The sequence below is a fragment of the Carcharhinus amblyrhynchos genome, chromosome 11 (assembly GCF_965287045.1).
Source record: "Carcharhinus amblyrhynchos chromosome 11, sCarAmb.v2.hapA, whole genome shotgun sequence".
Lineage (NCBI taxonomy): Eukaryota > Metazoa > Chordata > Chondrichthyes > Carcharhiniformes > Carcharhinidae > Carcharhinus > Carcharhinus amblyrhynchos.
The window spans coordinates 76,756,915-76,769,870 of record NC_137334.1 but is presented as its reverse complement, the minus strand read 5'-3'; the positions used below and the strand labels follow the sequence as shown (position 1 = coordinate 76,769,870).

The window sequence follows — 12,956 nt, the reverse complement described above, 5'->3', positions numbered from 1 at the left end:
AGGAAGGGGCAGCGCTCCGAAAACTCGTGATTCCAAATAAACCTGTTGGGCTTTAACCTGGTGTTGTGAGACTTCTTACTGTGCCCACCCCAGTCCAATGCCAGCATCTCCACATCATCCCTATTAAATAAGGCAGAAAATGTTCATTTTAGTTTAACAGCATCATGCAGTACTGTTAACTAATGAGAGATTTTCCTGTGAAGTTATGTTATAACATCACCTTCTGCACACTGCACCATATTTGGGGGAATGATTCAATACCTGCAATTACATAAATAGCACAAGATCTTTTCCATTGTGGAAGACTTTCTCTGGCCTGGGTGTATGATACTATTCAATATCACCATTTCATACAAGGGTGTAATTGGATTCTATTTGATAGAAATCTCAGGGTGCAAAGATCAAATGACTCCTGAGCGGAAGTGGAATGATTGAACATCACAGGCCTTCATTGTCAATGGTGCCCTCGGGCTTCTCTGTGTGACACAACTTTTAAGGGTTCAGAGAACGATGACTGACTTTCAGTCGTATCTGTATCTTTTGATCAGCAATTCTGAGGAGCCTGATGATTGCTACTTCTCACTACTATATTCAGTTTCTACAATGCAGCACAACTATAGCACAATATTTCAATAACTCAGAACATTGATAAGAACACCAAGGTTGAGTTGGATAATAGATAAATAGACAAAAGGACAAAATTGAATGCAACAGAAAGGACTCGAGAATCATGTGCAGTATAAAGCAGGTCACTTCTTCAGCACAAGATCATTACACATTATCTGACCAATTTTACCCACAAAGCTTGCTCACAATAAACATACATTTGCCGCAAAATAAACAACTCAGTTATGATTCCACCTTCTGTTTGTAAAATAATTAGTAGAAGTAGAGATGGTCGAGAGCTTCAAGTTTCTAGATGTCCAGATCACCAACTTGTCCTGGTCCCTCCATGCCAATGCTATGGTTAAAAGAGCCTCTATTCTCAGGAGACTGAGGAAATGTGGCATATCCGTTATGACTCTCACCAACTTTTACGTATGCACCATAGAAAGCATTCTCATTCAGCCTCCTATTGCTTGACACTGTCTATACTTCCAGCTGCCTCGGAAAAGCAGACAGCATAATCAAGGACCCCCATCAGGCATACGCTCTTCCACCTTCTTTTGTCAGGAAAAGGATTCAAAAGTCTGAGGACACATATCAATCGACTCAAGAACAGCTTTTTCCCTACTGCCATCAGACTTGTGAATGGACCTACCTTGCATTAAGTTGGTCTTTCTCTATACCTTAGCTATGACTTTGACAAGCAGGCTGCTTTGTCTTTGATTTATTATTGTCATATGTATTAGTCTACAGGGAAAAGTATTGTTTCTTGCGTGCTATACAAAGCATACCACTCAGGAGAGGAGGGAGTGCAGGATGTAGTGTTACAGTCAAGCTAGGGTGTAGAGAAAGATCAACTTAATGCAAGGTAGGTCTATTCAAAAGTCTGATGGCAGCAGGGAAGAAGCTGTTCTTGAGTCAGTTGGTACGTGACCTCAGTATCTTTTTCCCGAGGGAAGTAGGTGGGAGAGAGTATGTCCAGGGTGCGTGGGGTCCTTAATTATGCTGGCTGCTTTGCCAAGGCAATGGGAAGTGTAGACAGTGTCAATGGATGGGAGGCTAGTTTGCATGATAGATGGGAGGCTGGTGTGCCTGATGGATAGAATTGAACTTCTTGAGTGCTGTTGGAGCTGCACTCAACCAAACAAGTGGACAGTATCCCTTCACACTTCTGACTTATGCTTTGTAAATGGTGGACAGGCTTTCAGGAGTCAGGAGGTTAGATACTCATTTCAGAATTCCAGCCTCCACCTGCTGGAGTAGATATGAGTATAGCTGAACCAGTTAAGTTTTACGCCTGTCACAGCCCATAATGCACAGAATGGGAAATTAAAATTATCGAATCCTTACAGTGCAGGAGGCCATTTGGCCCATTGAGCTTGCACCTACAACAACCTACATGGCGAAAAACTGCAGCATGCAACGGTGCAGAGGGACCTCGGAGTCCTTGTGCATGAGTCGCAAAAACCCAGCCTGCAGGTGCAGCAGGTGGTCAGGAAGGCGAATGGGATGCTGGCCTTCATAGCGAGGGGGATTGAATATAAAAGTAGGGAGGTCTTGCTGCAACTGTACAGGGCACTGGTGAGGCCGCAGCTGGAGTACTGTGTGCAGTTTTGGTCGCCGCACTTACGCAAGGATATTTTGGCCTTGGGAGGGAGTGCAGAGGAGGTTTACTAGGCTGATACCGGAGTTGAGGGGGTTGAAATATGAGGAGATGCTGAATAAACTAGGCTTGTACTCGTTAGAGTTTAGAAGAATGAGGGGAGATCTCATTGAGACATATAAGATGATGAATGGGATGGATAGGATAGAGGTGGAGAGGCTCTTCCCGCTCAGAAAGGACAGTAGGACTAGAGGGCACAGCCTCAAGATAAAGGGGGGGGGGTGCGGTTTAGAACAGAGTTGAGGAGGAACTTCTTCACTCAAAGGGTGGTGAATCTCTGGAATTCTCTGCCCGTTGAAGTGGTGGAGGCTGCCTCGCTAAATATATTTAAGACGTGGGTTGATAGGTTTTTGATAGGCAAGGGGATTAACGGTTATGGGGAGAGGGCGGGAATGTGGAACTGAGCCACGACAGATCAGCCGTGATCTTATTGAATGGCAGGGCAGGCTCGAAGGGCTAGATGGCCTACTCCTGCTCCTATTTCTTATGTTCTTATGATTGTAACGTGACATTCTGCACTCTCTTTTCCTTCTCTACATACGGTATGCTTTGTCTGTATAGTGCACAAGAAACAATATTTTTCACTGTATACCAATACATGTGACAATAATAAATCAAATAATTATGGATGACAAAAGTCATCTAGCCCAGCTACTTCATCCTTCCAAAAAGGATATATTAACATACATATTAGGAGCAGAAGTAAGGTATTTGACCTCCTACACCTGTTCTGCCATTTGATAACACTGCCTCCATTAGGCCAATGACTACAACTGAAAAAGCGAATTAATACTGTAAGGCAATTTTAGACATAGTGAAAGATGTTGTATAAATATAGATTTTGTCTTCCTTTCATTACAGTTGCATGCAGTAGACAGAGTGACTGCAGCAATGGTACAATTAGAGATTCAATGCTAATTCTCTGAGGATAATTAATCACAAAACAATCAAGCAATTTTCAGAAAATGGCTACAAAAGGTAGTACTACATTCATAAATCAATTAAACTCTGTAGTTAATACAACCTTACTATTCTGACTTACCTGGCACCAACCTGCAATTTACCATAAATAGCATCTTTCCCTATTATGCTAATGATACTAACCCAGAATTTGTCAATTAGACATCCACCAGCAGCTCATGAAAAACAGAGGGCAATTCTCCCATTCCGCTGTGCTGATTTTTTTTAGTGCAGCAGGCCAGAAGATTCAAGTAGCGCCCAATTTGTGTTGGGCGCCAGGGCCTCAGCACCCCTCCCAGTGCCGAATTTCCAATGCAGAGCTATCTCATATATGCAGGACCAAATTTAAACATAATTAGCAGTCCTGGGACTGATATCTCTGGATCCACAAGTATCCCCTATCCCCATCGGCCAGGAGTATTTCACTCCAGTGGTGTTTATATTTGCGGAGAGCTGGTGGCTGGACCCTGCTGGAGTGAAGGGGGGTGGGGAGGAAAATTGAGGCCCCTTAGAAAGTTGGGCATGGGGAAGGGAGGTTGCCCCTTTGGCATAGGCACCTTGACAGTGCCAGCCAAGGCCCCCAACACTGCCCAAAGGACAAAATGCCAATGCCACAGGGGGCACCATGGCACTGCCCACCAGGCATGGGGAAGTGCATAATTTTTTTTTGGGGGAGGGAAACCGAGGGAAAAACAAATCAGTGGGGGGTGCGGAGTCCCGCTGCTGTCTTGCAAGGGGGTTTTGGAATGCTGAGGGGAGTCGAGGCTGGCCCAGAAGACCAGTAATTAAGTCCTAGGTGTGGTGAAGCTGCTGCAAAGCCAGCAGACAGGGGCTACTACGTTTGTACCAATCTCGGCGCTGACAGATCAGCACATGTGCAGTGGCCCCACTCAGCATTATGACAACAGCCTTTCCACAAAAATAGGCCCTGCTCACTGATTTTTAGAGGGATTCACACTAGCGCACTCTGCAGTGCACAGAGTAAGGGAGATCCATTTTTAAACTCCTACTGAAAAAACAGCATGACTTACTCCAGTTTTCACGCAAATTCGCCACTTAGATTTTTTTGGGAGGATTGCTCCCATAAACTGAATTGTTGGCCTAAATTTTTTGAAGAATGATACATGTACAAAAATTCAGTACAGCCTGTTGTTCCCCTTCCCCCAGAAAGTCTCAAATTGTGACACACATTATGAATTTACAGCCCATCTGGATGGCCTAGGATGGAGTAGAGATTTGTAAAAGCTTTCTTTAAGCACACTCCTAGTGGCAGATGGGGATTTCATTCTCAGGCTTTGCAAGAGTAAAACAGGTAATAGTGAGTCAACACTGTGTTTTGCATCATTCCTGGTTTTTAGTTCTTAAATTCATTTTGGTGAGGCCCAAGATTCTCAAGTTTTTGGTACATCTACTCGAACTACACCTTTTCCAGTCAATACTTCTAAATTTAAAATCCCCCATAACAACTACCCTTTCGCTCCCATCCAGAATAATCTTTGCAATCCTTTCCTCTACATCTCTAGAACTTTTCAAAGGCCTACAGAAAACTTCCAACAGGGTGACCTGTCCTTTCCTGTTTCTAACATCAGCCCATTCTACCTCAGTAGACAAATCCTCATCAAACGTCCTTTCTGCCACCATAATACCATCCCTGACTAACAATGCCACACCTCCACCTTTTTTTAAACCACCTTCCCTGATCTTACTGAACTATCTATACCCCGGAATCTGCAACAACCATTCTTGTCCCTGCTCTATCCATGTCTCTGAAATGACCACAACATCGAAGTCCCAAATAGCTCTGGTTAGCTAGTATGAATGTTTAATGGGAATTGTGTTACACTTTATTAGCATTTTATATTTTTCAGAAAAAAATTGAACTAAATTAATACCACAGTGGAACAAAACATAAGGCAGAATTACCTGAAAAAAATAGCAGATTCAATCAGAAAACCCACATGTTTCTCTCCAGAGAAACAGGCAGGTTCCCTGGTGACATCTTCCCACATGCTGCCTTTCCTTTTGAAAGGATGTGTGTTTTGTAAGGGGTGAGGTTTAGTACATTAGCAAGCCTGCATTCAGAGAGGTCAGGATACCCTAAATTGAAGACCCCCCCGCCCCCCCACCATCCTCATTGATGGCATGTCCCTTCACCACACTCTCCCTCACCAGTGAACAGATTGCTGGACCCCTTCAGGCCCGCTCCTCCAGTCTCTGCCAGGTTGGCAATACCAGGGGGCAGTATGAGGGCATTGCTCTGCCACATCCCCGTCAACACGAGAACTACAATAGCTTCTGAGCCCTCAAGCATGGTTATCATGTCTGATCTCCATTTGTGCAGCCCAGTAGTGATTCCCAGTGGTGCCATGTCACGCCAACAGGTAGGAACATTGCATATACCCAGAAGATTTGCATTATAATACCTTTGCATGTCAAAATCTATTTAAATGAATGGTGATCAGGCTCATGCACTGATGTCTATTGGGGTGGCCTGGGAACATCAAACTATTTGGTGCACAGTGCAAACCTATTTCCAAGGATCTCCCAGTATTTTCCTGACAGTGGGATTTGTGCCAGGTGTAACACACCAGGTGAATCACCCCTGACTTGTTTGTGCAAATGACTACTTTTCAAGCAGTGATTGTCCTACCATGATGGCTGAAACTTTTATAAGTCTGCAGACAGCCAAATGCAGCCCAACAATGTGACAGATAGACTATTCTACGGAAGGATCTTAAGATTGCATTTACAGTTGAATGGTAAAGTTATGAGGATAGGATGCATAAATTTGGCTTGTATTTCTTGAATAGACTAGATTAAAGGAGCTCTAATCAAGATCTTCTAAAAAGTATTAGATACATTAAAGGTGAGGTTTCCACTTCAGAGGGTGGTGGGGGGGAGGTGAGTTTGGGCAAAAAAAACATGTAAATACAAGATAATTACCAATGAAAAACATAGCAATGAAGAGAAAGGAATAGAAAGAAAAACTGTTGGGATTCATGAAAGGAACAGCACAAACATTGGCATGGGTCAGCAGTGTTGAATGCCCATTTTTATACTGTGAATTCCATGTAATTACATTTTTCTGAGCAGGTGTGGAGTGCCAGGGAGAGTGCTGCAGGAGGAAGCAGAAGGCAAAGCTTCATTACGGACTTCCAATACAATTGCAGCTCGACTGAGTAACATTTAGGTAAACTATTACATTTTTTATGGTGATAGTAAAAAAAAACCAACCATCTGCAGCCGTACACCTTGATGCCAATTCCCACAGTACGAGACCCATTGAGTACATGTCTATTCTGAGGAATGCATCACGCTGGAAATTTATAGCACCTTCCAAGACCTCTGGAGCCATGTACCTTCTGGTGCCAACCTTGGATGAATTGAAAAAATAGACTTTAAGAACTTCTAATATAAACATTTTTATTTAAAAATGTCTCTTTTGACTCTTCAGGGCATTCAGATCATTCAGTCAGATAAAAAAACGTTCATACATTTTTCCCCAAGTCCCAGAACCATTCCATGCATAAAATTAAACTGGCAACAGAATGGTCAGGATTCTCCACGTATAATGTTAAGTCACTCAAACTATATTTAACGTTTTGGATAATTTTATTTGGCAACATAAAAAAACTGAAAACTTCATGGCCTGGTTTTTGCTATAGTAATGATGGTGATACTGTCAGCAATTCTGTAATTACAACACGAAGACTGACAGCAACTTTGGGTGTTTGAACCTAAAGAAATTAAGTGCAGAAACCTATAACTGCTTTCAATGTTGACAGAAAGGGTTTTAGCGAAGATAATGCCATTGAATGTCATGAGGAGATGGTTAGATTGTCTCTTGTTAGAGGTAGCCATTAGGGATTGGCCTGGCACTTGTGTGGTGAATATGTTACTTGCTACTTATCAGACCAAACCCGAATGTTGTCCAGGTCTTGCTGCATTTGGACACAAACTGCTCAGTGTCTGGGGAGTCACAAGTACTGCTGAGCATTGTGAACATGAACATCCTCATTCAGACTTGATGATGGGAAGGCAGCCATTGATGAAACAACTGAAGTTAGTTAGGACCCTGAGCAAAGCTTGGGAGGGAGATGATTGACTTCCAGTGGTCACAGTCATCTTCTTCTGTGCTAAGTGTGGATAGCTTTCTCCCTCATTCTGACTGACTCCAGTTTTATTCGGATTCCTAGAGTCAAATGCTACCTTGATGTCAAGGGCAGTCACTCTCACCTCTTTTAAAAGAGCAAAGAACAAAGAAAATTACAACACATTAATACACCCTTCGGCCCTCCAAGCCTGCATCGACCATGCTCCTGACTGAACTAAAACCCCATATCCTTCCAGGACTATATCCCTCTATTCCCATGCTATTCACGGATTTGTCAAGATGTCACTTAAAAGTCACTATTTTATCTGCTTTCGTATTTGTCCATGTTTTGACCAAAGCTATAATGAGGGCAGGAACTAAATGGTTTTGTCGGAACCCAAACCAAGCATCAGTAAGCAAATTATTGCTGACTAAGTGCTGCTGAATAGTACTTTCAACAACTCTTTCCCAACGCTTTATTGAAAGTAGATTGATGGGGGCAGTAATTGGCCGGTTTGGATTTGTCCTGCTTTTTGTGGACAGGATGAGGAGATACCGGCATTGGACTGGGGTAACCACAGCAGGAAGTCTCACTACACCAGGTTAAAGTCCAACAGGTTTATTTGATGCAGACAATGTGAATGGAGATAGCATTTAGCATAGGTTAAAGAGATGTGTACGGTCTCCAGACAGGAGAGAAAGTGAGATGTTGCAAGTCATGGGGGTTACAAGTAGTGTGACATGAACCCAAGATCCTAGTTGATGTCACACTATTTGTAACCCCCAAAACTTACCTGGGCTTGCAAAAATCCCACTTGCTGCCAGAAAGCTAATGGCTTTTACTGCCAAATAAACCTGTTGGACTTTAACCTGGTGTTGAGAGTCTTCTTTTTGTGGACAGGACAGACGTGGGCAATTTCCCAGACTACCCTGATTATTCCAGTGTTGTAACTGTAATGGGACATCTTGGCTAGGAGCACGGATTGTTCTAGAGTACATCTTCACTACTATGGTCGGAATATTGTCATGGCCAACAGCTCTTGTAGTGTTCAGTGCCTTCAGCCATTTCTTGATATCATGTGGAATTAATTGAATTGGTTGAAGACTGGCATCTGCGATGCTAGGGACCTGGGGAGGAGGCCAAGGTGGATCATCCACTTGATATTTCTGGCTAAGGATAATTGCAAATACTTTAACCTTCTCTTCTGCACTGATGTGCTGGGCTATCTGTCATTGAGGGCACAGATATTTGTGGAACCTCCTCCTTCAGTGAGTTTTTCATTATCTACCACCATTCATGACTGGATATGTTAGGATGCAGAGCTTAGATCTGATTGAACCATTGGCTGTGAGATTTTTGGTAGTACTACCTGTCGCATACTGCTTCTGCTGTTTGATACGCAGGTGGCCCAATGTTATAGCTTCACCAAGTTGACAGCTCAATTTTACATACCTCCTTCAATGAACCAGGGTTGATTCCCTGGCTTGATAGTAATGGTCAAGTGGGGATATGCCATGCATAAGTTGTGGTGACTGGTTGTTACCTTACTTGCTAACATCAATACAGTTGCAAGTCTGGAAATCTTCTTGACTTGGCAAGTGATTTAAGCTGCAATCAAGAGAAGTCCATTGCCGCTGAGTTCACTTGATTTTTGTGGGCAGCTTTCAAGGTCAGTTACAAGCATTGTTGTTTTACCGCTGACTGCAAAATCCAAGCCTATATCCACACTGTACATGCCCATTATGAGAAAATGCAACCAGATCATGTATTCCTAGGGAAAGGAGAACTAGTCTAGTTCTGTTCAGATATGCTGACTCAATACCCCAAAAGAGTGGTGGAAATATATTACCAATGACAACTGTTTGATTGAACTCAAGAATCTCCAAAAGTTATGCATGCAGACCTATGATGTTTGCAGTGTTCCTCCAAGAATTGTGCTTTACAAGATTGACCCTCAATCTGGTCTAAGGTTGCAGCCCCCATTGAAATTAAGAATCACTCCATCCGTCTGACTTCATTAAAAGAAGCTTGGAAGGGAAGGCTAAGAGGGGATCTTATTGAAACATATAAGATGATTAGAGGTTTAGATAGGGTGGATAGTGATAGCCTTTTTCCTCGGATGGAGAAAGCTAGCACGAGGGGGCATGGCTTTAAATTAAGGGGGGGTAGCTACAGGACGGATTGCAGGGGTAGGTTCTTTACCCAGCGGGTGGTGAGGGATTGGAATGCCCTGCCTGCTGCAGTTGTAAATGCGTCTAGTTTGGGGGCGTTTAAGAGATCTCTGGATAAGTTTATGGACGAAAAGGGATTGGTATAGGCTAGTGGGTCATTGTTTTTGTAACTGGTCGGCGCAACATCGTGGGCCGAAGGGCCTGTTCTGCGCTGTAATGTTCTATGTTCTATGTTCTATAACATCTCCATGACATAAACGTAATGTATTTTAAAATTCTGAGATGTAGAGGGGATGAGGGAGCACTTTTGTCCTCAAGAAATAAATTTGTACTTTTCAAGGATGCTGATGCTTTGGAAAGAAATGTTGCAAAGTAATAGGCTACAGGGAGAGGAAGAAGAAAGCTCCTTCCACTCTGCACCAATAATTTTCCTCAATCCCCTGAGAAGAGCAGATCTAATGTACTGTCACTTTCACTCATTTCACACTCGAAGCATACAGGAAGTTTCCAAATCAAAGATAACTCAACTTGACGTTTGTGATTCCTTTGAAACAGCATTAACGCACTTGTACAGATTAACAGGTATTTGCTTTGAACATGCTTCATACAATTATCTTGATTAAACCACATTTTATAGTTCATACCTGGCCATGAGTATCACCCGCTGACTTCCCAGCTTCAAATCTCAAAGCTAAACCAAAGTCTCCTATACAAGCAGTGAGATTGTTCTTCAGCAACACATTTTTACTTTTGAAGTCCCTATACAAATAGGACAGAAATACTTAGTCCTTGCCAAATAAACTAAGTCATTCCATCAGTATATGTAGATCATGCATGCACATTACTTCACAAAATAACATTCATTTTGTGTTATCTTATTCTGCAGAAACTTCATACACAATGGATAATTTTGAAATGCAGTAACTTCCATATACAAGTGTAGCAGACCTTTTACAAACTACAAGATCACACAAAATACAAAAATATGTATAATATGTTGACGCTTGTTTTGGTAGTACGAGTTTAAAAATAGATGTTGGCCATAACATCAGCATGCTCTATATGAGTAATGTCGTAGTATTTTTAACAATCATCTAAATGTACTAGAAAAGGCAGTCAAGGCATTGGTGCAAAACCTCGCTCACGTCTGTAGTACTAAGGATTGTAGATAACTGTCAACCAAGATACAAGGCTGAATTCTCGCCAACAAGGTGGTACATTTGAATAAGGAGACTTTTTAACTTAGCAGACTCCATATTAATGTTTCCAGACACAATATTTTCGCCCCATGAGGCAGGGACAAGGTTGAGTCAGAGGCAAGACTGAGTCAGGTCCATTGACCCTAGAAGCAGTTCAGAGGCAACTACAGAAGCATGCATATAACCAGGGTAAAGGGCCCTGGGACTTCTGCTCATTCTTCTAGTCCTCACTTCTTACATTCCCATCCACTCTCCATTTCCCCAAACCTAAAATGGACTACGTACAGAAAGAAAACATGTAATAACAATGGCAAGTCATGAAAAACTTATTAAAAAGACACCCATTTGAAAAAGAACTGCTGCTCTTACAATTTATGAAATGCTGAATTAAACATTGCCGTTCAGTTTCAATAACAGAAACTTTACCCCACTTCACACCTCTTAATCTTGTCCAAATAAACGTACAGATTAAAAATCAAAGTTAACACTCCAATGCAGCCAGCTGCTGAACTAATCAATAGATGAGTTTTGGAGCTCAACCAAGCATTCATAATGCAGCAATAGATGTCTAGTCATCTGCTTCTTCTGCTGATATAGATGCCAGATGACCTCATTATAAATGCTTAGATAAGCTCACAAACTTTAATGGATTAGCTTAGCAAGGGTCTGTTTTCACAGGTGTAAGTGGAGTGTTTGTTTTCATTTGATGACATCTTTTGGCAGTTATAAAAAAGTTAATCTTTTTTGAAACTTCTTGCAATGTCTGCATGTTTATACAAATACGATTAAGAGTTCTGAAGCAAGGTTCTCTTATTGAGACAATGAATGGTGGCGGCATCTCATTAACCATTTATAAAGGTTGTAAGAGCAGCAACAGATTTCTGAATGGATGTTTTTGTTGTAAATAAACATTTCAAGACTTGCCAGTGTTATATGTTTTATTTGTTCGATACACAGTCCAGGCTGAGTGCAGGGGAATGCTGCAAGGGTAATGCACCATTCAAAAGATTCCCAAATCCAGACTATGGATCACAACTGTGCTGAAGCAGTGTAAACCATGATTCACAGAATCACAGAATCCTACAGTGCAGAAGGAGGCCATTCAACCCAGAGTCTGCATCGACAGCAATCCCACCCAACCACAATCGCAACCAGCCCCTATTCCCATAACCCTCTGCATTCACCCTAGTCCCCCTGACACTAAGGGGCAATTAAGCATGGTCAATCCACCTAGCTGCATATCTTTGGATGTGGGAGGAAACCGGATCATCTGCAGGAAACCCACGCAGACATGGGGAGAATGTGCAAGTTCCGCACAAACAGTGACCCAAACTGGGAATCAAATGTGGGTCCCTGGTGCTGTGAGGCAGCAGTGCTAATTGTTGTGCCACCTTGCTTGAGAAGCTGGCCCAATTCCATTAAAATTGCAGGAGGTTATGGGATACCTGCTCCTGCAATGAAATTGGCCAGGTTGGGAGTGCAAGGTGCAGGCTTCCTGCCCCCACCAGCACAAGTTGCCAACATGGGAATCGTGGAATTGGCTCCAGTCCGCTATTTTAAAATTGAGCCGGCCCAACTCTGGAAAATCTAGCCCATATAATCAAGTTCCAGAGCATGGATTGATGCCATAAGGATCTGACTCAGAACCAAGCAAATCAAGAACAATAACTGTAGAAGAAAGAGCTCCAAACTATCTGGGTCTTCCAGTTCTAGATTTCTGACCAGATTCCAAATTTAGCTGCTTATTTAATTAAACTCAGAAACAGGATTTAAGGACAACAGTAAGCCAGGCATACCTGTGAGCGATGGCAGGTTTGTGTCCATCTTTCAAACCAGGTTTATCTTCATGAAGATAAGCTAGGCCTCTGGCCATGCTCTCAGCAATATGGCATAATTCATTCCAAGTAACCACATTAGCTTTCAGATAATCTGTCAAAGAACCCTGAAAGCAAAACAAAGTAAATACTTTGGTAAATGCAGGCTTCAACTGGAAAAGATCTTAGCTTCATAATTTTCTTCAGACTTCTAATACAAAAAGTGATGTTAATTAATTGCAGATTTACTACAAAAATATATTCTTTATTTTCACATTTAATTTTAGTTAAATGCTTTTTTTGGTTTCTCATAACACAAAATAATTCTCCAGGCTACAGGACGGGTCAACAAAATGCAAATGTCCAGGTTTCGCCAGTCTGCTTGAGGCAGCATGGTTAGCACTGCTGCTTCACAGCACCAGGGATTCGGGTTCAATTCCAGGCTTGGG

General features: G+C 42.3%; 1 protein-coding gene across 2 annotated transcripts in view; it reads right to left on the bottom strand.

The window, feature by feature from the left end:
• The window catches only part of LOC145350267 (activin receptor type-2A), a 159,795-nt gene that overhangs the window by 9,415 nt on the left and 137,424 nt on the right, over positions 1-12,956 (bottom strand). For both annotated transcript variants that reach the window (XM_080199382.1, XM_080199383.1), the window contains 3 exons: positions 12,490-12,635; positions 10,139-10,253; positions 6,464-6,602 (listed from right to left, as the gene is read on the bottom strand). In XM_080199382.1, the coding sequence (XP_080055508.1) occupies positions 6,464-6,602; positions 10,139-10,253; positions 12,490-12,635 (400 nt within the window). The remainder of the gene's footprint in view (positions 1-6,463; positions 6,603-10,138; positions 10,254-12,489; positions 12,636-12,956) is intronic.